A 25,476-nucleotide genomic window follows, 5' to 3' on the forward strand; every position below is an offset into this window, starting at 1 on the left:
TGACTGGGTTGCCCCAGCCACTGTGGGCAGCTTCCAGCGTACCGTATTGCCCCAAATATAAGTTGCACCCTCAAATAAGCCTTGCCTTTAAAATTCAGCGGCTTGGGAGCCACGGATATGACGGGCGCCGTTGCCCCATGGTCCTGGCCTGCTCTCTGGGAGGAGTGGGAGCCGCACCGCTTTGCCTGCAGCATAAGGTCGTGAATATAAGCCAAACTTTACATTTTCATGATTGGAATTTGAAAAAAAAAAATGCTGCTTATATTCAGGCCAATATGGTATATAAAAACATAGTAAAACATTCTGTCTGCATTAGCAAATGTTTTGCTACAGACTAGAATTAGCAAGATGTCATCTTATAAAGCCATTTCAGTTGTAAATGGTGACACATGTACATTAAAAATAATTGTTGTTGTTGTTGTTTAGTCGTTTAGTCGTGTCCGACTCTTCGTGACCCCCTGGACCATAGCACGCCAGGCACTCCTGTCTTTAGAATCGCTTTTATTTCTCAAATCCGAAAGATTTGAAAGAAGTATTTTTTAAAAAATAATTCTGAATTTGGCACTATGACAGATTCATCTCCGTCAACATGTTGCTTATATATGGAGGAAATACAGTGTGAAAAAAGGATAATTCCAGGGAGAGGCAAGATGGGACGGGGGGGAGGGGAGACTTACTCCCATTCCAAACTTTGTCCAGCTCAATCAAGTGACCTAGCAACCCAATGGCAGTTACGCTGGCAAACAGGGTGCTGTAAGTCAAACTGTCTTTTAATGTTTTGTTTTCTCTCTGCCAGGCTTGGGTAGTCGCAACTGTTCAATTGAGTTTGGATTGGGGGTAAATTCTACTAGCATAATTTGCTCTGGTGGTGATAAAGCATAGTTTGGAATGCTCTCCTGGAAAGCTAGGAATCCTGTGCTCTATTTATGCCTCAGAAAATTCACAGATATTTGGAATTTTGGAAGTCAGTTGTAACAATTGAAGTACCCATAGTTTCCACTCTCAGTTTAGATATGCAAGTAGGCTATGTGAATTTTTCAGAAAGAAAACACAGGAAAAAGAAAATAACCTAGGCTGTACACCTTTTAACGAAAAATTAAGTCTTTTTCATGTAACGGCAGCTGCTTTTTAGCATAGGCTGAAATGGTGTATTTGACAATGTGTGAGCTTAGACTAAAATAAGAGCATTCCTGCCAGAAAAGCATATATGCTTCATTTGAATGCTATTTCAGGAACCATTTTAACATATTCAAAGATTACTCATGGAGAGAGAGATTCATACGGGGGGGGGGGGGTTGAGAAAAGATCTACACCACAGTTGCTGGTTAAAGACACATTGTTTCTGTTTGAACTCTGAAAATAAATACAGGCTCAGTCTAGTCATTACATGAGCAATTACCAGAACCATGATTTGGAGGACTAGGAATGTTCAATGCACAGGATTACATGCTCCTTCCACCTTTCCTCATCTGCCCCTGGTCTGCTTAACAGTTTGTTGTGTTGTGTGAATTTAACAAACTATGATTAGTGCTAACCAAATACTTGGTCACTGCATCCCTTCATAGGGTGAACAGGCTCTTTTGTCTCTCTCTCTGTGTGTATGTGTTCATGCTTGTGTGATGAAAATATATAGACTATGCAGGATTCCTGAGTATTTTCCTGCAGACATTTCCCCAATTAAATGTTGAACGGTTGAAGAGGACAGCCAAAAAAATGAGAACCCTTTGATGCAAATTATTCCATCCTCTGCCTCCTTTCATTTGTTTGTGTCACTTCAGATGCACTTAGAATTTTGATGTTATACATATATAGTTTTTTAATATTAAGGACTGCCAAGTTTTATAGGGGTCATAATTTAATGTAATTAATTTTACTTCTGGTTATTTATAGCCTTTATTTACAGCTCCCCCATGATATACTTAAAAAGGGACCCAGGTGGCGCTGTGGTTAAACCACTGAGCCTAGGGCTTGCTGATCAGAAGGTTGGCGGTTCGAATCCCTGTGACGGGGTGAGCTCCCGTTGCTTGGTCCCAGCTCCTGCCAACCTAGCAGTTCGAAAGCACGTCAAAATGCAAGTAGATAAATAGGAACCGCTACAGCGGGAAGGTAAATGGCGTTTCCATGTGCTGCTCTGGTTTGCCAGAAGCGGCTTTGTCATGCTGGCCACATGACCTGAAAGCTATACGCCGGCTCCCTCGGCCAATAATGCGAGATGAGCGCGCAACCCCAGAGTCGGTCACGACTGGACCTAATGGTCAGGGGTCCCTTTACCTTTACCATGATATACTTGTACAGACACACTTCTTGGCACGTAGTTATGCACATGCATGCACACATGTTTGCAGAGGCACAATTATTTTTCTATAGTTTGTAAGATTGCATATCTTTAGGTTTCCTGAACTATTACAGAGCTAGGTTTTTGTTTTTGCTGTTGCTCCTCTGTCTGGACAGTTTCTGGTTTTCTTTTCTGAAAGAACTATCACAATTTCATCCACGTGGATTTTTATAAATTGGTTAGTCTTGGAGACTAGATACAGTGTGCACATTAAATGGAAGACTGGGCTGCTAACAGGGTACATTTAATTCCAGTATGGATTTTAGGTGATTTCATTGCAAACCTGCTTGATGGTGACTTAATAATTGTGTGTGGCTTAATAATTGTATTTCTGCAACATAGAAAATGGGTGTATTTTAGAGCTTTCATTAGCTAGAATGAATAGTTGATTTACTGTATGTATGTGGGAGATGCAAACGGCAGTTGTATTATTGTTTAGTTAAATGGCTTCAGGCTAATAATGTGGAAAGTAGCTAACAAGACAATGAAATCTCCCTTAGTTTACAATATATTCCTTTGAAGACTCTGAGCTCCCAGGACAGATCCATTATCATGTTGAAATAGTAGAAAGACAAGGATTTTGGTAGTCTAAATCGCTGCAAGTATTTTTTTAAATTTCGGGAATAGTTTTTAATTGACTGTATTTCACCTGGTTTGAGAACAGGAAAGCTGTAACACCTCATTATGTCACTTAGCTGCTGCTTCCTAGAGAAAACAAGTCAACCCAATAAGTTCTGCCACAGTGTGATGTAGAGCTCAAGTGCATTAGATCCTAGACTAAAGAAAGATGTAGTAGTGAATAGAACATCCTACTAAGTGGATAATGTGTGCACTGACCTATTTTGCATGAACACTACAAATCTGTATACATTTGAGTCTTGGGGGGAGTGGGTGATGATGGGGTGATGATATATTTGTGTAGTACATATTAAGTATGTAAGCATTCTCTATATAGGCAATGGGGAGGTTAGGTGAAAAAGAGATGTGGTTTTGAAGAATATAATGGGATCCCATTCAAGACTGATATGAGGTGATAACTGGTAATTCCTTTGCACTAACTACTCTTAAGTGCATTGCATGATTATATGCTGTCCGATATAGGCTTGCTTAAAGCAATGTCAATTTCCTTTTATAACTTGCCATAATACTGTGCCAGCCTAGCTAACTGTTGCTGGGTGGTGAAATCCCAATAAGTATAACTATCATATAAAGTTCACTGATTGGTTGCTATTACTGTATTTGTTGGGCTGTCCAAAGTTTGTCAATAATTCACATTTCCACAGGTAGAATTTAATTTGGAATTCAGGTTTTGCTAGTTTAGTAATAATCTTCACATTTTTTTCTGCTGCACTTTTAGCAAATGCAGGGCATGTTCCTAGCAAGACTGTAAATCCTGCAAAAATGTAAATATAAAAAGCAGAATTACATTTAAGTTACATTGTTTTACTTTATCTATTGGCTTCACATGTCAGTTGCTTTTCAGGCTTCTACCAAGGGGTTATAATTATTGAGCTAAAGTTATATTTTATGTATGATAATTAGGTGGGATTGTCGGTGCTTTGCATTAATTTCAAACAGGAGAAGTGAGTAGGTGTAGGACTACTGTCTGAATTACTTTCTGTAAGAGAATGCAAAGGAAAAAAAATCCTGATAAACTTTTCACATATTTAATTTTCCTCCTGCCGTGTGGAATAATCTCTGCAGAAACTAATGGGAACATGCTTTTAAACTTAATGCTAGTTTAGTGATGCTTGCACAGCAGTCTGGATGTCTGCTGTACATGCAGTCTGAACAGATATGCGTCTCCTGATGGGTACCATCCTCAAGTATATACCTGTAGGGGCCTCCCCAATGATTGAGTGAATGGGAATATGGGAAATGGGAATTTGGCTACTTCTAGCCTGGGTAGTTTCACTGCCATCACCACATTTCCTTGTCAGAACCAGCGGCACATTTTAAATTCTTAAGAATTCTTACTTGGTAAGCAGTTTTGAAAGGGAAGGAGAGCTGTTTCAGAGAGCAATCCCAGCAACTCTGTTGAAGACAGCACAAAATGGGGTTATCTAAGCACTCAATGGGTTTTCTTTATAGACTCAAAGGGAATGGGTTACAGAAGGAAAACAGAAGTTAACCTTATGGAGCAGTTTCACAAAAAAGCAAACCTACTTACTAAACTTTAAATATGCTCAAAACAAAATAAAGAAATCCTCCCAGTAGCACCTTAAAGGTAAAGGGGCCCCTGACCATCAGGTCCAGTCGTGTCCGACTCTGGGGTTGCGGCGCTCATCTTGCTCTATAGGCCAAGGGAGCCGGCGTTTGTCCACAGACAGCTTCCAGGTCATGTGGCCAGCATGACAAAGCTGCTTCTGGCGAACCAGAGCAGCGCATGGAAACGCCGTTTGCCTTCCCGCCGGAGCGGTCCCTATTTATCTACTTGCACTTTGATGTGCTTTCGAACTGCTAGGTGGGCAGGAGCTGGGACCCCGTCGCAGGGATTCGAACTGCCGACCTTCTGATCAGCAAGCCCTAGACTCTGTGGTTTAACCCACAGCGCCACCTGGGTCCCAGTAGCACCTTAGAGACCAACTAAGTAGCACCTTAGAGACCAACTAAGTTTGTCATACTTAAGTGTTTCTACTTCCCTAATGGCCGTTGAAAGAGCAAAACAGCTGTAGAGTACTGTACAGAACGTATACCAGATCAGTTGTCTCATCACTGAATGCTTCTTCTCCTGAGATCTAATGGCCTGAGAGTCAGCCACCAAGGAGTTAATCACCAGAGATGGTTGTGCTATGTTTGCCTTCTACTCCTGGAATCTGTTAAGAAGGAAGGAGCTTCCCCCTTAGACAGACTAGGCAGCTGCTATGGCCAATCTCCCAAGTTGGTAAATTCACTTCGTCACAGTGTCTATTTGTATTGTCTCATTACCTTGAATTCAATGTGTAATAAAAGACCACTCAACTGAAAGGTAAATCTGTTCAGGACATTGTAAAATCCATGTATCCTTGCACTCCAGGTGGCATTGTAGGTTCCCAAACATAGTTGGAATGCTCCATTGGGAACAGTGGAAATTTTAAGATGGGGTCTCAGCTGGTATGTGTGGGAAAGAAAGCAATGAGAAATGTTGGGAAAGTTTGGCAGAGATATGACACATGTCTGGTCTTTCTGAGATTTTAAATAATTCATGGGAAGAGTTTGTTATTTAGCCAATGTGTTTTCTTCTGTACTTCTGTTTGAACTTCCATTGCTTGGTAAGCAAAAGCGATCTGCTGCAATTTCAGTGTAGCCATACTTTGAAATTCATCTTAGCTGGACTAATACTGGGGATAATTACTGCCATTTGTGTTAGAGCTTTCCAGACACCCCAGTTCCCAGTAAATTTATCTTGTTTGGAGTTGTATGCCGCATGACAGTACGATTATTCACCCTTAAGGATCATTTTACTGCACTTTCTTTTCTTTCTAAAAATGTAACTACAAATCTGTTTTCTGTTACTGTATTTTAGATACACAGCAAATAATTTCAGAAGCCATAATTTATGGGTGTTTACTGCGGTGTGTTTGTCTGTCTTGTGTCCTCCAAATGTTTAATGATAGCCCAGAGTTTCTTAGCAAAGTATTGCACGTTGAAAAGCAATCATACTGTTCTGTCTTATCACTGTGTAATCTGCCTCATTGGTACATGTGGATATTGCTAATGTCTTTCAGAAGGAGGATTAAAATGATGGAATCTTGCTATGGCTGGTGATAAATTTTATCTTTAGACCCCTGGGCAAATGTTTATAGAGGTAATTAAAAGAAAATGGTTGGAAAGTGGCTCAGTACTTCCTGTGTTGTGCCTTGAGCATAAGACATGTTTGCGGGATGAAGATTGCTGTTTATATCCATGAACACATATTAGCATGTGAGATAAGAATGCAATTTCTAGTTCATTTTCAGGGCGGGGGGGGGATGCATTGTAAAATGCTGGTGTATGTTTAGTAAAAATTATCAATATTGTCTGGTTTCTCTTAACCGGTAGGAGGCATGTGAAAATGCATAGGGTGTGTTAAGATGTAAGTAACAGTTATTATGCTTTTTTAAAAACCAAAAATATTAGGTGCGGGAGGTAGTTTTAATTGGGACCATAGTACACAAGGAAGGTTCATTCCAATCTATGATTGAAATGAAAACCAGGAACATTTTCCTGCTGTGCACCTTGGGGAGGGGGGACTCCCGTTGACACCAATGAATTGTGGAGCAGAGGCTGTTTCTCTGAGGCTGGCTATTCCACAAGGAACTCTGTAGTGCAGCGAAGTCCATCAGGCTTGAAGTCAGTGCCTCTCAGGTAGTGACTGCAAGCCTCTGTTGCCAGGGAACAATAGGGAGAACATTTTAATAGTTCCTCCTTTTTTATACTACTTGATATATTCAAAATATCTCTTAAGTGGTGTACAGAAAACTGAAGAAGCAACAAACAGCTTAAGCAAAGCATTACACAAATACAGTTACATATAAAAAGGTTACACTAAGACCAAGTTACAAATATATATAAATGAATATAGGTTCATTTTCCTTCTGATACACCCTCCTTCTCAGCCTCTGGGTTCTCTCTCAGGCGCCAACAAAAACAGCGAGAAGAGTTCCTGGAAACAGCAGGCATTCCCCTGGCTTCTCACTCTAGACTTGCTTTTTTATGGGCAGGCCCAAGGTGAATGGTACTTCCTCAGGCTGCCCAAAGCTGTGACCCATTCAGCTGCACTTTTTACAGTCAGTTTCAGGTGCACCAGGTTTGCTGGGTTTCCCAGGGAGTTCAAGGATGGGAAGAGGGGGGGCCCCATCAACTCAAAGCTTTTTCTTCCCGCTTTTTCTTCCTCTCCTACTCCAGCTGCCTGGCCGGCACACGATTTCCGTTCTCATCCTGGGTCAAAGTTCTCAGCTTGAGGTAAATCTTCCAGGTTAGGGGAGTTTGTAACCTGAAGCGTTTGTAACTCGAGGTACCACTGTAATGGAATTTGTTGACTTAACTACTACACAAAAGTCTCTTGTTATAGTGTCACAATATTGTGATATTTGTAACTCTCTTACTGTAAACCGAGAGGCTTCTAAAGCTGCTGGAGCACATTTATTGCCTGATTGACTTGGCAAAAAAATATTTGCTCAGTCTCCTGTCAGGTGTGCAAATGTAGGTATTTCTTTTGCAATTTGTTTACTTTGAAATCTCCTGTATTTCAAAATGTAAACACAGTAAACAGTTTCATTCTCTGTTTGCATTTCTGTTTAAATAAAGTGTACACTTGAACAATGTTACTTTATTTCTGGTTTCATCTGCTTCTGTAAATCCTTTTATTTCCCTGTTTTGCAAGGAGAGTTGAAAGATCTATCTAGTAATCTTTTTTTTGGGGGGGGGTGTCTTCTATTTGTATGAATTATGCAAGGTTATATTAAGCACAGGGACCCAGGTGGCTCTGTGGGTTAAACCGCTGAGCCTAGGGCTTGCTGATCAGAAGGTCAGCGGTTCGAATCCCTGTGACGGGGTGAGCTCCCGTTGCTTGGTCCCAGCTCCTGCCAACCTAGCAGTTCGAAAGCACATCAAAATGCAAGTAGATAAATAGGAACCGCTACAGCGGGAAGGTAAACGGCGTTTCCGTGTGCTGCTCTGGTTCGCCAGAAGCAGCTTTGTCATGCTGGCCACATGACCCGGAAGCTGTCTGTGGACAAACGCTGGCTCCCTCGGCCAATAATGCGAGATGAGCGCGCAACCCCAGAGTTGGTCACGACTGGACCTAATGGTCAGGGGTCCTTTATATTAAGCACAAAATATAAAGATCATTCATTTTGAACATATGACACATTTTGAATTGACATACTTTTCAAAGAAGTTTGGTTTGTGATTTCTCCCTGTTTTCTCTTACTTTGATAGGAAATGGACCTGCAGCTAGACAATGCAGCACAATAAAAATGGGCCAGTCCAAGCATGAATGATTGAATGGAATTGGGAGAGTGGAGATTGGAAATACATGTTAGGGAATAGGAGGAGGATAGTTCATGACTTCTTAAATGTCTGTTAACATTCTCATCCTTTCTTCATATAGCGTAGTGGTGAAAAAACCTTCCCCCTGGAGAGTTGGATTCAAAGTGGAAATGGCCTCTGCCCCTGATCACACTGGGGCCTTATCAGGGCCCTAGTTTAGGGTGGGCACTAGAGGGGGTTTAACTCTTTGCTCCCTGCCGTGGTTCTGATCTGGACTGAGGTTCCTGCACCTTCAATTCATATTGCCAAAGGAGGATTCATTAAATTGAATAGATCCTTCTTTTGACAATGCTGGCAATAAGCCTTGGATCTCTATTGTAATGGAGTAGTACTATGGCATTAATCCTTTGCCCTCCCCTGTGGCCCCAGTCTGGAGTGGGACCTTTAGGCCTGCATTTGCATTGCCAAAAAATAGACCCAGATTGGTTCCGGGGGGGGGGGGGCAGTAGAAAACAACAAATTGGGCTATCCTTGATGATGATGATGATGATGATGATGATTACCACTCAGCAGTGTTTCTGCTTGTTTCTTTTTAATCATTGTGAATATTTTCATACATTCATGGCAGAGAGCAAGAAACCAAACATAATGCTTAGGAAACCATTCCAGCGGATTTGTTTGATTTGGGCACTACTGGTCTAACTTTAAAGTTTTTGTGCTACATTGGGTTCCACAGTGCTAACTTAAATTCCTCATTGGGAGCAACAGTTCTTTGATGTGTGAACGTGCACACACTTTTTACCCACAGAAATATACAGGGTAAGAGAAAGAAAAATGGGGGGGGGATCCTATTTCAGTGCTTGTGAGTCAGTAAAATCACACAAAAACAGAACTTTTGATGCAGGCGAAGTATTTACCTTATTCTCCCTCTCCTGTTTCTCAGATCTGACAGAGTCCAGTTAGTTTCACTTTCCCACTCATTTCAGTAACGGTAAACTGTGATAGTTTGGTAAGCTAAATATCGTTGGATTTTTATTTTTATTTTAAGGCATTAACGAAATGCCACAGAACAACAGACAGTGTATCCAATGGCTAACTTGTTTGGCAATATGAAAGCTGAATTATTTCAAAAAGATAGCAACTAGAAAACATTCACCAGTGGTCTGTATGTACTGACATGCTAACAGGCTGTAATCCTGGCCCCACTTACCTAGAAGTTAGCCCCAATAAATTTGCTTCCAAGCAGACAAATGGATGGAATTGTGGTGTAAGAAAGCTCATACTGCTTCAGAGCTCACCACACCATATGACTAGAATTATGCTACAATCCTAATCATGTTACTCAGAAGTAAGTCCTGTTGAATTAAGTGGGGCTTACTCCCCATTAGTACTAGGCGGAGTGCAGCGTTAGTTGTAAGACTTGAAGTTCTATGAGTCCTTCATTTTTCTCAAGCAATTGACATAAAAGATGTTAAGTAGTCGTAAATATACAACTTTATAATTGATTCTGGCATGATAGTAGTCCTTAAATTGGCATAGCAGATGGTAAGATTTTCTGCAGTGCATTCTCAGGTTTGCTTTGTGTCTGAATTGGCAACATTGGCATTGTACCCATTCAGCTGTCTAATCCATATGCACCTTATCTGTCTCCTCCAGGCTGGTCTTTTTTTTGGGGGGGGGCATAATATCTGCCAGTGGGTTTTCTTAATTAACCATTTATTTCCCCCTCTATTTTAGCATATAAAAGGTAAAGGGACCCCTGACCATTAGGTCCAGTCGTGACCGACTCTGGGGTTGCGCGCTCATCTCGCATTATTGGCCGAGGGAGCCGGCGTATAGCTTCCAGGTCATGTGGCCAGCATGACAAAGCCGCTTCTGGCAAACCAGAGCAGCACATGGAAACGCCGTTTACCTTCCCGCTGTAGCGGTTCCTATTTATCTACTTGCATTTTGACGTGCTTTCGAACTGCTAGGTTGGCAGGAGCTGGGACCAAACAACGGGAGCTCACCCCGTCACAGGGATTCGAACCGCCGACCTTCTGATCAGCAAGCCCTAGGCTCAGTGGTTTAACCACAGCGCCACCACCCTTTAATGTGCTTCTGTGCTAATTGCAGTAGTCTCTTCCTTGTGTTTCACTTTTTTCTGTATTTGTGTATTTTAGTGAAAACTACTTTGCAAAATTTGGAAACCACAAGCCCCTTCTTTAGGGGAGAGGGATAATGAACTTTGAATAGTTCTTATTATGCATATTTTCTCTTCCACGCTGATGAAAAATTGCCACGTAACTTGAAAAAAAATATTTGCTGTGTGACCTACTTCCTACGTCAGTGAAAAAGTTTTAAACAGTTTGGTTGCATGGAACTGAAAGAACAGTCTGTATTTAAGGCTACCACTAAGGAAAAAAATTCCAGACTGAAATGGCTGCTTTCTTTGCATACTCTTTTTGGACCGTTCGTGGTTGCAAGGGAAAAAGAAAATGGGAAACAGATTTCCTTTCTTTAATTCTAATTTTAGGTAAATGGTTTAAAATTGATGATTTTGCTGCAGCTGCTTTCTTCCTTATATGCTTTTTTTGGGTAATGGTTACATTGCTTCCTATTCTGATAACTATGCTTCAAACAAAAAGTAAATATATCTTAATGTCTTAACAGTAAGACATGCAAGTTTGTAATACTAATTTGGCTTATTGCATGGGTCTTTCCTTCTTCAGAAGTAGCTTTTATCGTAACCACTGTAATGCATATAATAAATAGGACCATTTATTATTAATAGTATTTGTATTTTTGTGTAACTATAGAACATATTATGAATTTGTAGCACCTTTTAAAGGTGCTATTGTAGGACTGTGGAGTAGGGTTGGGGAGGATAGCAGATGGGCAGAGATTCCAGGTATACTTTGAAATATATGGTAGATTGTACTTGCACCAGAAATCAGCTAGGTTAATCTAGTGGGGTGGAAAACATTTCAGTGGCAGGGCATCAGTAGCGATGGTTCCACATTTCTTCCTGTTTCCAATCCCCCACCCCTTGTTGTGTGTCACACTTATGGTATGCCTAATGTAATAGGGATATCCTGGAAAACATTTGCATTTATATTTTGAGTCAAATGATAGAGCACTAACGTAATTCAACAATAGCAAAATGACGTGAATGTTGCTTATTTGTATTTTTAGTACACTTGATCCCTGTTAACCCTGTTAAAGAAGATGATCTTGGCTCCAAGAATCGAAAGAGAATAATGCCTGATCCTCTGACAGAGACACCTGCCATAGATCCCATTTTCGAAGCCCAGTTTTATTGTAACATTCCCAACATACCTGAACGCAGTATGGAAGGTAAACCTGTTATAGCATTGGTGTCTGCTGTTCTATTTCTGTGTAATTACTGGTGTTTTAATGTCAAATGCATGTTTTCTTGATAAGAGTGCTCTTAAAAAAATTTCTGGCAGAAGCGAGCTACTATAGTAAATAAAGTAAAAAAACAAAGCTTTGAAAGCCTCACCACCTAATTATGCTTGGTTCAGTTGCAGTCAGTCCTACTGGATCAGACCAAGGGTTCTTCTAATACGCCATTGTGTTTCCTTTTTTTTTTTTAAAAAAGAACATTTTATTGATTTTCCAAAAATAACAATAACAAAACAAAACAGCAATGCAAAAACAAAACAAAACAAATTGACTTCCCTCTAATCACTTCCTTGGTTCTATTATTTATAAAGATAATGCATGTCCATTGTTAAATTTGTAACATATTTAAATCATGTATTATCCATTCATAATAAAATTACAAGTAATCTTAAAACCCTGCTAATGTATTAACCTGTGTACATTGCTTCTGTATATACGCAAGAAACATCTTCCATTCTTCCTGAAATTTATTATCTTCTTCCTCTTAATTTCATCTTCAGTTTTGCCATTTCAGCATATTCCATTAGTTTAACTTGCTAATCTTCTTTAGATGGGACACCTTCTTCTTTCGAATATTGTGCTACTAAAGTCTGTGCGGCCATTGTTGCATACATAAACAAATTCTTTTGTAATTTTGGTAGGTCCACTCCTATAATACCTAATAAGAAAGCTTCTGGGTTTCTTTTTTTAACAAAGGTTTCCAACACTTGGCTGGTTGGGTGGTCTTGGAAACATGAATGCAACACACTCCATTGCAAACGGACATTAAAATATATACCACCTTTTAAGATAGGCTCTAGAGCAGGCATCCCCAAACTTCGGCCCTCCAGATGTTTTGGACTACATTTCCCATCTTCCCCAACCACTGGTCCTGTTAGCTAGGGATCATGGGAGTTGTAGGCCAAAACATCTGGAGGCCCTCTTAGTTTGGGGATGCCTGCTCTAGAGCAATCAGTAATCTGAGGAGGCCCTCTTAGTTGTGCTGAGTCAGATAGGAAGCACCATTAAATTCAATGGCATTTACTTCTGAGTATGCATGTATAGGATTGCACTGTAACTTGCAGAAAAGGTCGAGGAAGAGAAGAAACTCCTCATTTACGTAAATGACACATTAAATTCTGGCATCTTGTAAAGCTGAACAAAATTACGTTTGTGTGTATATTTAAGACAAAGAAGATGGATTGATAAATAAACTGGAGGAATTGGAACATTTAAATAATCTTTTGGAATGTATAAATAATCTTTTGGAATTCTAGATGGACAATTATAACTGATAAATCTTTTCCCATTTTAGTATCCCCCCCACACTGTTCTTGTCTTTTAACAGTTTATAGCATATTAGAATAAGGCATCTTTGTTGTTGTTGTTGTTGTTGTTGTTGTTGTTGTTGTATGTTTGCTTTTGTGTGTCTTTATGTTCTGTTTATTTTTTGACTTGTAAAGATCAGCTTATATGTTTTTTCCTTTATCGCGTATGTAGCTGAATATATGAACTTGATGAATTCTAGACTTCTAAAACTGATTGTTGTTGTTTTGGATCAATTTTAATGTTTCTTTTATAGGTCATGCACCTCACTATTTTAAACTGAATTCTGTTCATGTGCTGATTCGCCACGGGGACCGATATCCTCTTTATGCCATTCCCAAAACGAAAAGGCCAGACATTGATTGTACATTAGTGCCCAACAGGTAAAAGTTTTGGATTTTACCATTTCTCTCTAAGCTTTATTAGTTCAGTGGGATGCAAGTATCCATAAAAAGTCCATGGGCATTCTGCATTGTATTTCCACATGCTCAAGTAGAGACGTACGTACTTTAAAAGAGTCATTTGCATCCGTAGCCACAAGTCTATATGTTCACACAAAATACTAGATTTCATTCTGCTCTCCTCGGTTTCCATCTCTTGCATAAAGATTTCTAAAGGTTCAAGGCATGATGAAAGTACAGATAAATAATGGAGCCTTATTTTATTTACTGAATTTGTTTGTGTGCCCATCAATTTAAACTCTCTGGTCGACTCAGACAACAAAGAATACTAAACTACATTAAAATACAATAATTTAAAGGCAATAAAGACAATGAAATGCAGCCTTAAAAGGTCTCCTTTAGAGCAAAGGAAAAATAAAATCAGTTAGCAGCTCAGATTACAGTGGTATCTTGGTTTAAGTACACATTTGGTTCCTGGAAGCCGTTTGCTCCCCGAAATGTACTTAAATGGAGCGGTGCTTCCGCGTGTGCACGAAGCACCAATAGAGCACTTCTGCGCATGCGCGTGCCACAGAACCTGGAAGTAAACACTTCTGGGGGCGCGGAGTACTCAAACCGAGAGTACTCAAACCGCAGCGGACGTAAACTGGGTTATGACTGTATAAAATAAGTGCACCTTAATTACTAAGAGCCCACACAACTTGCTTTGTTCTACTTCTGTTTTATAATACAAGCTGTTTAAAAAGTCTGAGTAAATAAAAGATTTTCAAAAGGAAGACATCTAGTGAGCATCTTTGGAAGCTATTCCACTACTGGGAAGGCCCTCTCCCTCTTCTCACTTTGTTTGCTAGGGACATGTGGAACTTTGCCTCTGACGATGATCTTACAGAATAAACTAGGCGTATTCAGAATAAGGTGGTCTCTTAGCTAACCTAGGTGAAGGTAAAGGGATCCCTGACAATTAAATCCAGTCGCGAACGACTCTGGGGTTGTGGCTCTCATCTTGTTTTACTGGTCGAGGGAGCCGGCATTTGTCCTTTTCCACAAATAGTTTTGTCTGGGTTGAATCTCAGTTTATTAACCCTTGTCTAGTCCATTAAGCTGCTCGGGCAGAGTCCTTCATCCATAGTCCTTCTGAGCTGGACATATTTTCCCTGCTAGTCAGTGGTCAGCTGGAATTGACCAAGTGCCAACCACATCTGTATTCTCAGGTTCCAATATCTGAAAGACATCTAGAAAGATGGGACCCAGTGATGCTGTACGTTAACCACAAAGGCCAAACAATTTCACCCTCAGTGTGTCCTGCGAATGTCTACCTTGGTCAGATGGTAATTGGCCCTACAGCACTCAGATATGCTCCTCTGGACAATGATTGAGGAGGAAAAAAAATGCTTTTTCCACCTCTATCATTGCCACATCTTAGGCTAGATAATGGGCTGTAATGCAATCAAACTCATTATAAGTTTTTTTCCTCCTATGTCAGGGTGTTTTGAGGCAAGGAGAACCACAGATTCTCCCTGTCTCTTAATACATCCTCTCACATTCTTAAAACAGTTTGATATATTTTCTGTTTGTCAGTTATCTTTCTGTAACATTAGCTGTAGTGCCAGCTCAGTTTGAGCATAGTGTCCCCCCCCCATTTTTTAACACGTTGTGTGCTCCTTCAACAATAGTGAGATCCTTCTGAAATGCAAGTATGTTGACTATGGATTCAGTGTTAATAATTGCATTCAGAGGTGTTAAAAGAAATGACACATTCATGTTATAAATTGCTTATTATGGAGCCTAGTTTTCTTATCCGATGGTTTTGTCAAGATAGCCAGCTAGAAAACAGAAGTTCATTTTTGATGCTACAAAAAGGAACAGAGCTAAATGATTCAGAACACGTGCTTAAAGATTAACTAGAATTGGTAAAGGAGGACAAGTAATATGTCGAATGAAGTTGTATCATAATTATAAATATGATAGTTAAGACCAATCCTGGTTTGTGTTAAATGTATACCAGGCACGTCCAACAGGTAGATCGTGATCTACTGGTAGATCACTGGACGCCTGTGGTAGATCACTGGCTCCCCCCCCCAAAGAAGCTCAAGAACTTTGGCTCCCCTAAAAAATGCTCAACATTTTAGCCCTTCACCTCCCAAAAAGAGGGCTTTCCTCCCACCTCAGAAAAGCTCAACAGCTCTGACCTGAACCCCTAAAAATGGGCCTTCCTCCTTCCTAAAAAATCTCAACAACTTTGACCTGAACCCCTAAAAAACGGGGCTTTCCTCCTCCCTAAAAAAGCTTAACAACTTTGACCTGAACCCCCCAAAAGGGGGTAGATCACTGCCAGTTTTTAACTCTGTGAGTAGATCGCAGTCTCTTCGGAGTTGGCCCCCCCTGATGTATACCATTATGCAAAGATCAGGAATGTGACATGATCTTTTAATGTAAGTGTTCAATATCTGTAGAATTGCATATAATTGAATTTGGAGGAGGGGAGAAACAACCAACAGCGTTATTGCGGTAAACACATTTCCACAGACAAAACTGTAGAATCCTGAAACAAGGAATGTATATTAAATGCTTTTAGGGTTGAACCTACTTGGTGTTACCAAAGTGCAATTAAATTCTATAATAGGATAAGCAGTTAGTAATGTGCTAATTGCAATGATAGGAGATTTTAATGAACTTACTCTAGGGAATGAAACGTTAATTGAAGAGAGATAATTCAAAGCCATTTGGAAAGCCTACAGGGTTTACCAGTCTCGGCTCCAAAATGTCTTGCTGTATAGCATTAAAGAAAATATTTTGCAGAGTTGTCAAGTGCATGTGACAGGGGTAGAAAAAACCTTAGAAACTGTATAAAACTTAGTTGTAATTAAAATAAGCAGATCACACTGTAGAGAGGCCCACCATACATTGAATTTGGAAGGTCAGGTTTTTTTTATTATATCCAGTGAGTTACTTCATCAAAATTTATTCAGGTCTCCTGATTTATGGGTAGTTGTTCTCCTCAATCAATTGAGAACAAACCATAACATTTTCTGAGAAGAGAATAGTGTGATATGTGTGACTTTTGGTAAGGTAAAGGTGAAGGACCCCTGACAGTTAAAGTCACGAACGACTCTGGGGTTGCGGCACTCATCTCGCTTTACTGGCCGAGGGAGCCGTTTTCCCAGGTCATGTGGCCAGCATGACTAAGCCGCTTCCGTGCAGAGCACAGAAAGGCTGTTTGCCTTCCTGCCAGAGCAGTACCTATTTATCTACTTGCACCTTGACGTGCTTTCGAACTGCTAGGTTGGCAGGAGCTGGGACTGAGCAAGGGCAGCTCACCCCATTGCGGGGATTCGAACCGCCAACCCTTTGATCGGCAAACCCAAGAGGCTCAGTGGTTTAGACCACAGCGCCTCCCGTGTCCCGTGACTTTTGGTATGTTAAACTAATTCATTCCTGGCATTCCTTGAACATGGATGCAAAGCACTGTGTTGACTTCTTTCCACTGAGCAGAGAAACTTGGTGGACTCTCAAATGCTCATCCATATGGAATTTTTATAATTGTTTAATGTGGCTTCTGAAACATGATTGGATAGAACCCCCATAGAGGCCCTCTATGCCTGCCCCCTCGCTGAAGTAAGGTTCTTTTGAATTGTCTTTCCACTGAGGCATAGTCTTTTTATTTTCTATAAATGCGTAAAACAGTGATATACCTTGCAACCTTAGGATAACATGCATCAGATGAATTGGACTCTGGTTCATCAAACCAATAATAATTGGTTAGTCTTTAAGATGCACCAAATGTTTTTATTGTTTTTTGCTGCAACAGTCTTAACACAACTATTTCTCTGGAAGTTGTTACTGGGCAAGCATTCAGGTTGCAGATTGTACCTGCCGTGAACAGAACATGCTTTTTGGAGAGCCATTCATATTAGCTCCATATTTCTGCAATATGCTGGCTGCACACGTGGTTCTCTTGCTTTTTTCTAGAAAAAGAGGTAAAGGAACTTCCATTTTGACCCAGAACCCTAAGTGGAGGAGCTTTTTTTAGGGGGAGCAAAAGCTTTTTTTAGGGTGGGGAGAAATGTGCTGCCCCACAACCTCCGACACATGCATACAGCTGCCGGTATGCTACAAAAGGCTGCCAAAACGCACCAAAGAGGTGGCGGAACTCAGTTCTGGTGAGTTACGGCTAAAAAGAGCCCTGTTAAAGGGCTTATCTAAAGCTAGAAGAGAGGGAGATGAACTTCATTGTGCGTGGAGAGGAGATGAAGGGATCAGCAGCTGTAGAGGCAAATTGAGCAAGAGCTATCCCTAAATAATTGCAGGACTATTTTAGGAACTTTCTAGTTAGGCTTGTAGTGTAGCAAAGAAAGTTCTTAATAATGGCATAGTGGCTTTTGTGAAAGTACAGTTGTTTGTAGTGAGAATTAAAGCATGGTAGAACTGCCACACATACATTGATACTGACAGCTGTGTAAGATCAGTTATTTTTTCATTAGAATTTGTATTTGTTTAAGCTCTTTGGACTTTGTCTTGCGTTAAGCATCCCATTTGTATTCCGCCCCATTCTCCATTTCATTTAGTATTCCACAGATGGAGTTCATTAATTACGCAGATTATGCTGCAGCCCTATGGACTTCTAATGGATATGCAGGATAGCTTAAGGGGTCCTGCTTGGGCTTTGTGAATTAAGAAGTGTGGCATATAAACAGTGAAGAATGAATGTAAGAAAATAGACCAAGTCCCTGGGGATTTTTCCTGTCAAATTTCAATTAACATTTTCAAATCAAGGTAGATTTCCACAGAGAAAACTTGTTTTTGTAGCTGTTCACCAGAATAATTAACTTTCTATTTGTGTGTGTGTGTGTGTGTGTGTGTGTGTGTGTGTGTGTGTGTGTGTTAGGATTTAGATATATCACACTTCGGCTTTGTATTAATTTCAGATGTGAAAGATATGCTGCTTTATTAAAATCTGTTCAGAATGCCACCATCTAGTTTTATAAAAAAAAGGGTAAAGGTAAAGGACCCCTGACAGTTAAGTCCAGTCACAGATGACTCTGGGGTTGCGGCGCTCATCTCGCTTTACAGACCAAGGGAGCCGGCGTTTGTCCACAGACAGTTTTTCCAGGTCAGGTGGCCAGCATGACTAAGCCGCTTCTGGCGAAAACAGAGCAGCCACGGAACGCCACCTACCTTCCTGCCAGAGCGGTACCTATTTATCTACTTGCACTTTGACGTGCTTTCGAACTGCTAGACTGGCAGGAGTTGGGACTGAGCAATGGGCGCTCACCCCGTCACGGGGATTTGAACCACTGAGCTTTCGATCGGCAAGCCGAAGAGGCTCAGTGGTTTAGACCACAGCGCCACCCACATCCCTGTCTAGTTTTATAGTCAATAGTAATGAAATGGCAAAAAGAAAAGAAATGTATATACCAGTTAAAAGAGGCAAATACAAGCTCTGTTATCTGATACTTCAGTGGCTATAACAACAACAATGGCAAAACTAACATTATTTTTTTGAAACCTAGTCAGGTAAGTTTTCATTCTGTGGATGTCATTCCGAGGTGCTCATGTATATAGTGTACATATTATTCCAGCAGGATCTTTTTTGTCTGATGTCCTCCCAGCAACTTCTGTAATCAAAGTTCTTGAGCCGTTAGAGATCGGCAAAAGCTAACGCCATGTGTTTCTTCCCCCTTTAATCTCTTGATCGGCAGCTGTTGTGTCAAGGGAGGTTAAAAAGGGAGGTCTGCTTGTCGATGTCTAAGTTTTGTACTGAATATGCATTTCAGAATATCCTCTGATTGGCAGAACATTCTGTTGGAGGGTTTTCTTCAATACATTGGAAGTGCTCTAAACGAAAAAAGAAAATTAGTTCAACTACCGGTAGTAAAAATATGGGATGGATTTCAGTTCGTACCTTTGCACTCATTGAATAACCTTTGAGCTATGGGTGGGGTCTGCAAACAAAAGGGGAGCTGATGCTATTTTTGTCAGCTGTCTTCCCCCTATAGCCCCATCAGCCCAGATAAATTAGTCCCAGAGACTTAGGAGATCCTCAGAGTAGGTTGCAAGGTGTCAGCGGAAGGGGAATCAGCAAACATTGCCTCCCTTCCTCTTACAGTATTTTTATGGCATTTGTGCTGTATCAAATCTATTCTGTGTGTACAAAGGCATAAATTGGATTCTAGCCAATCCAGAGTTACAGGCTTTTCGATAATCATAGCTGCCAAGTTTTCCCTTTTCTCGTGAGGAAGCCTATTCAGCATAAGGGAAAATCCCTGTAAAAAAGGGATAACTTGGCAGCTATGTCGATAATTCACTTCAACATGCTACCAATTTGTTGATAAAAATTTTAAATTTTTTTTTTGGACATATGAAAGCATCAAGTTAAACATTGTTACACCCCAAAGGGCCAAGTTGTGTAATTAATCTCTTGCATTTTTATTATTTCCATGTTTTTATGGAAATTAATTTTTAAGAATCTCTCTGGAGGCTTAAGCTTTCAAACTACACAGACTAATTTCTTTCTGTTCTGCTCAGCCCCAGCAACCTTCACATTGTTGCCTGGATACTCCCTCTCCTGTAGTATTTGTAAATTGGCCAATTCAACAGCAAGATTGCTAATCTGATTTTTTTTATATTAAAAAAAAGCATAGGGAAAGGTAATTGGCCTAGCAGCATCTGAAATACTTTTTCAAAATCTCTTTGCCACCTCTTCCTTCCATCCCTTCTCTTGCAAATTATCACAGTGGGAGACTTGTATGTAGGAACCTTCCTGTATGGCTCCTAGAGGCTAGCTTGCAGTGTTTGATGGTGCACTATTAGACTGGCATGTGACGAGGAAGTTTTCTATTGCTAAAAACGTTGAGATTTCAAAATACACATTCCCACAGTTTCTCGTAAATGCCACCATCTGCAGAGTATCTGCTACATTAATTTGTGGCATGGCTTACAAATATAGATACAGAAGCCCAATTTGAGACAAGTTGTGAAGTGACTACATGCACAACTATTGTGTGCCAAGACTCCTGAGTAAACTTAGCAGTAATGGAGTAAAATGAGAAGTCCTCTTGTGGATCAGTAATTGGTTAAGAAGCAGAGAGCAGGGGGAAATGGGCAGTTCTTACAGTGGAAGGATGTAAAAAGTAAAGTCTGTGAAGGGGTCTGTACTTTTTAAGTTGTTTGTAATCAATTTAGTGTTGGGGGGTGACCAGTGAGGTGCTCAAAATGAAAAGAGATCGTGAAGAGCTTCAGAAGGATCTCTACAGACTGAGTGAATGGGCAGTAAATTAGCAAATGCAACTTGCATTAAAGTGTAAATTGATGCACATTAGGGCAAACAAGTCTTAATTTCATATAAATGCACATGGAGTCTGAACGGCCGTTGACTGATCAGGAATGAGACCATGGGATTGTTGTGCATACCGTAGCTTCATAATTATGTCCACCCAGCAGCAGCAGCTGTGGAAAAAGGTCAATTCTTTTAGGGAAGTTTTTAATGTTTTATGTTTTATTGTGTTTTTAATATTCTGTTGGAAGCTGCCCAGAGTGGCTGGGCAGGCCCGGCCAGATGGGCGGGGCATAAGTAATAAAATTATCATCCTGGTTAGAGGTAATTCACAAAGGAATTGAAAATAAACCCATCAATATCATAATGCCATTATACAAATCTTCATTGTAACCACAATTGGAATACTGTGTGCAGTTTTGGTTGCCTCACCTCAAAAAGGATATTGTAGAGCTAGAAAGGTTTAGAAAAGGGCATCCAAAATGATCAAGAGGATGAAGCAACTCCCCTGTGAGGAAAGGCTACACGTTTGGGGCTTTCGAATTTAGAGAAAAGGGGTAAATGGAGACATGATAGAGTTGTATAAAATTGCATGTGGAGAAAATGGATTTTTCTTCGTCTTCTTCTTCTTCCTCATAACACCAGAGCTTGTGGACATCTAGTGAATGTCCACAAAGTTGAACATTTCAGGACAGCATCACCACTGTTCAAAATTACTTCTCCATTCAAAATTGCAGCCTTGATTCTGCTTTCATAGCCTCGCGTTAGCTTGAATACTATTGTCATTCATTCAAACACTATTAACCATGTGCTATATTCTTATTTCCCAGTTCTCTGGCATTTGACACTTTCTCCTAGAAGAGATATAACTGTCATGATGCCCTACTCTCGAGTAGGACCCTGGTAGAGACACATGCCCGGGTGGCATGTTCTCTCCCTTCTGGTAGATCGTTCAGGAGCTTCACAAGCTTCCTCCAGCCCAAACATCACAGCGACTGATGCTAACTGACATCAGCACATTAGGGATCCGCAGAGTTTGCGCAATTCCATAACAGAACTCAGTAGCACAGCATTTGGCTAATCTACATTTATTTACATATAAACACACACAGAGCACTGCAACATGGTTCCCCCCCTCTCTAGCATCAGGCAGCAAAAAGAGTGAACAAAGGACAATAGACCCACTTCAGGAAACACAGTAACACAAACACCCTGTCTTCGTAACTTCCCACTCTGTGGAATGAAAACATACACCATCATGTGATAGACAACAATCCCATGAATGCAAACATGGGGAATGAATCATCAACAGTAACTTGTTTTTCTCCCTCCTTGTAAATGTTTGTGAGTAATATTAGAGTGTCTCTACAATCCAGGGGAAACAAAGGAAAGTACTGTGGAGTCCAAACAATCACATCATGCCTAGGATTATTATTCTCATTTAAAATGAAAGATAAAATGGAAACTGAAAGGCAAAGATTTTTCTAAAGCGTGAGAAACCAAAGTGACTTAAGTCAGTTGATGCCTATATTCTAATATTATTGATGGATGAAGTGTTAGGTCTTCCTTCAATTCACTGGCAGCACTGTTTATTATTATTATTTATTAAGGATGTTTATATTCCGCCTTTCCGATGGACTATCGCTCAAGGTGGCTAACGGTAAAAGGAAAATGCATCAAACTACGAGTCTCATGCTCAAAAATACATTCCCTATTCATCATAATGGATGATATTTTGTCCAGTTGAAAGCCTTCACACAATATCTGCCTGCTATTTTTCTACACGTGTTCAAAGAAATCTATGAAATGAGGTTCACAAGGACATATAGATGTAACTACCCAGTTGAAATATTAACCTTATTCTTGGTTTATTCTCCAGATGGTTTTGTTCATTCTTCTGAATGGACAGGTCAGGCCCTAGGTAAACTTGTGTTTGTACTAACTCTGCTTTTAGAAAACCTTCATGTATTTGTGGGGTTTTTTTACTTCACAAACAAACATCTACTGTATTTCACCGCATAATGGTCACATTTTTCGGTGCTGAATTTCCCTTTCCAAATATGTTGTATGTGCAACCATTATGTGGTGAATGATGGGACAGAGGTGGAAGAAGGCATAGTGGACGGGTGGTGGAGGTGTGAAATGGTATGTCACATTTGTCTGGAAACCATGGAGGGGGAAGTGGTCCACTGCATCTATCTTGCAAGTAAGAATACTGGTTAGTTATGGAAATATTATTGTTATAGAGGCTGTTTCTAAGTAATAAATTAGTTTACTTTGCTTAGCGTATGATTCAATTATGCATTGATTTTCCTTAATTTTCTGCCTCTTAGTTTGATGGAGAGACAATTAGGACAGAGAAAACACATGGAATTCCCTTGTTTTCAATAGCTTTGGCTGGAGTTTTTGAACCATTTCCTTAAGACTGCACCATAGCGTTTCCCTTGTAGCTGAGACCTGGTTGATTGTTACAGAACTTCTGTTGGTAAATATGTTTGTTTTGCGGTTAGTTAACATGAAGCCTGACAGAATTAGGTTATTCATTACTATATATGCATTTGTCAGTTGTGGGCACATGTAGAAAACACCCTTCATTTTACGCAATCCCTATCTTCTTTCCAACGCAATAGCTGAAGTGATTCTGGGGAACATCTGCAGGTATACTTAGTTTTCTTTGTGTGTGTCATCACATGTGTTTCTTGACAGTTACTACATTATTAAATCATTAGCTCAGTCAAAACAAAGCTATATTGCTGCTGTACAAAAACAGAGGCTATACCCACCTTTTTGTTGATTGAACTGTGATGATGAAGCTGTCTGTAAGTCCCCCAACATTGCAATTCTATGCACGTCCATTTGGGAATTAAGTTCCATTTAACATGGTAGTACTTATTTCCAGGTAAACATGCATAGTTTTCCATTGTAAATGCACATTCAGACTTCTGGTATACCAAATAGGTATTGATATGGCTGCATATGAAGGCTGGGAGTGAACTCTTTGTAGAATTTGCCCATGTCACATTGGTTCTCAGGCACAAAAGGTCTCAAGGTCTTCTATTTCACTTTTCCCTTCCTAAAACAGTATTATATCTACAAATCCAACCATATTTAGAAGTTTTCTCATTTGTATATTCTGTACTTTTCACTATGTGAAAAGTAAGGGTAAGGCGTCATACAATGTGCTTATATTGAAGTGATAGTATGGCACCCCCTTGTGGTTTAAGTTAGTTTTAAAAGTCTGGTATAATGTAGCAATGAGTTGCCATTTAATTGACCAGTTTCTTTTGAGCACTTCTTCAGACACAGAATGCAACTTATGTTAACATTCTTTTTCTTTCTTTTTTAAAAAAACCCACCTGTATTGCCTAGTGCACACATAAAAACTCACATTTTATATTAAAATACGATAAAGTTTTTTTATAAAACTAATCAAGACTTTTTTTAAAAAAAGAAACCTACAATAGCACAAATGTCAATACAGTGAATGGAGTAAAATCTTTGTAGACAGTGCAATGTATTGAGCTTCAGGAACTTTGTATTGTATCGTCTTACATTAGGACATTAACCAAAAGTAATAGGTCACTATTGTAATTCCAAAAATTATTAGTAGGAAAGACTGATGAAAGGTATGTCTGAACTATAGGGGAGATTATTTCATTTTGGGTTCAAGAAACTGTACATCTCTCAGCTTGACTCTTTCTATAATTGGTATCCTCCTCTAAGAAAAGGTTTCGTGCTGGGAATGAGCAGCAGGAGAGGCAACATGGCTTTGACCAAGAAAGTAAATGCCAATAGATGGTTTGGCCATAAGACCACACTTAACTCCCCGCTGCATAATTTAAGAGCTCTTCAGAGTTGTCTGGACGCAAGAGATTCCTATGGTGGTTTGGAAAGTTGTGAAGGCTTAGTAGTTCCTTCAGAAAAAGAAGGGAGAAAAATACTTTTGAAAGAAGCAGTTAAAGAGTAAAAACAACTGATTTGCACTGTGGTTTCATGGGATCTTTTTAGCAAGGGGTAGCTGGCTCTTTCAGTTTTGCAAAATGCCACGTGCATTTATGATATTAATCAAGGTGTCTAGACTGTGCAGTGGTAAAAGCAAACCTGTCTGTCAGTGATGGGAAAGAAGCATATAAGAGCAGATCTGTTAATGAAAACTGCTTGATAGCTTTGGTCTAATTTTCACACCACTGAGTTGCTGTCCTCTGGTTTGTGCAAAAGCACACTATTACCATGTCACTCCTGGATTAAAATGTAGTTTACAGTTTAGTGGGCAGCTGTTTGAAGTGAAAATGAAAAGAAGCACCCAGCTGTGTTTCATTCTTTTTTTTTTTGGTAGATTTCTGGTAGCTGGTTTCTTTAAATTGATTTCCTGTGCTAGGTTTTTAAATAGGCATGTACTGATATTTGGAAATTGAATTGAATTTAACTAGATTTAAATACATCCAGATTTATGAATATTATTATTTTTATCTATCTAGAGACACAAAGCACCATGTAAAATATAATACTCTTTGAAAAGGACTTTACAGCATCAAATAGCCTGTGGGTACCTGTATTGTATTTGAATTGATTTTATGTATGTGCTGCTGCTGTTTTAAATTGTATATATGTAATTGTTTTTTTAATGTTCTTGTAGTTTTTATATATGCAGTTGCTTTAACTGTATTCAGATATGTAACTGCTTATATTTGCTTTTGGTTTTATTATTTTGTATATCGTTTTGGGGTGGCTCATGAGAAGTGATTTGTAACGAAATAAATAATAATACGATATAAGAAGGTGAAAATGCAGCCTAACTTGCATAC

General features: G+C 39.8%; 1 protein-coding gene across 3 annotated transcripts in view; it reads left to right on the plus strand.

Annotated features, from left to right (window-relative positions):
- The window catches only part of PXYLP1 (2-phosphoxylose phosphatase 1), a 62,967-nt gene that overhangs the window by 33,082 nt on the left and 4,409 nt on the right, over nt 1-25,476 (plus strand). For 2 of the 3 annotated variants that reach the window (XM_035133174.3, XM_088670823.1), the window contains exons 3-4: nt 11,462-11,623; nt 13,254-13,380. In XM_035133174.3, the coding sequence (XP_034989065.3) occupies nt 11,462-11,623; nt 13,254-13,380 (289 nt within the window). Of the gene's footprint in view, nt 1-10,449; nt 10,803-11,461; nt 11,624-13,253; nt 13,381-25,476 lie in introns of all 3 variants that reach the window. The other variant, XM_088670822.1, reaches the window with a different exon arrangement.

This window comes from Zootoca vivipara, chromosome 5 (assembly GCF_965207765.1).
Source record: "Zootoca vivipara chromosome 5, rZooViv2.hap1.1, whole genome shotgun sequence".
NCBI classification, from domain to species: Eukaryota; Metazoa; Chordata; class Lepidosauria; order Squamata; family Lacertidae; genus Zootoca; species Zootoca vivipara.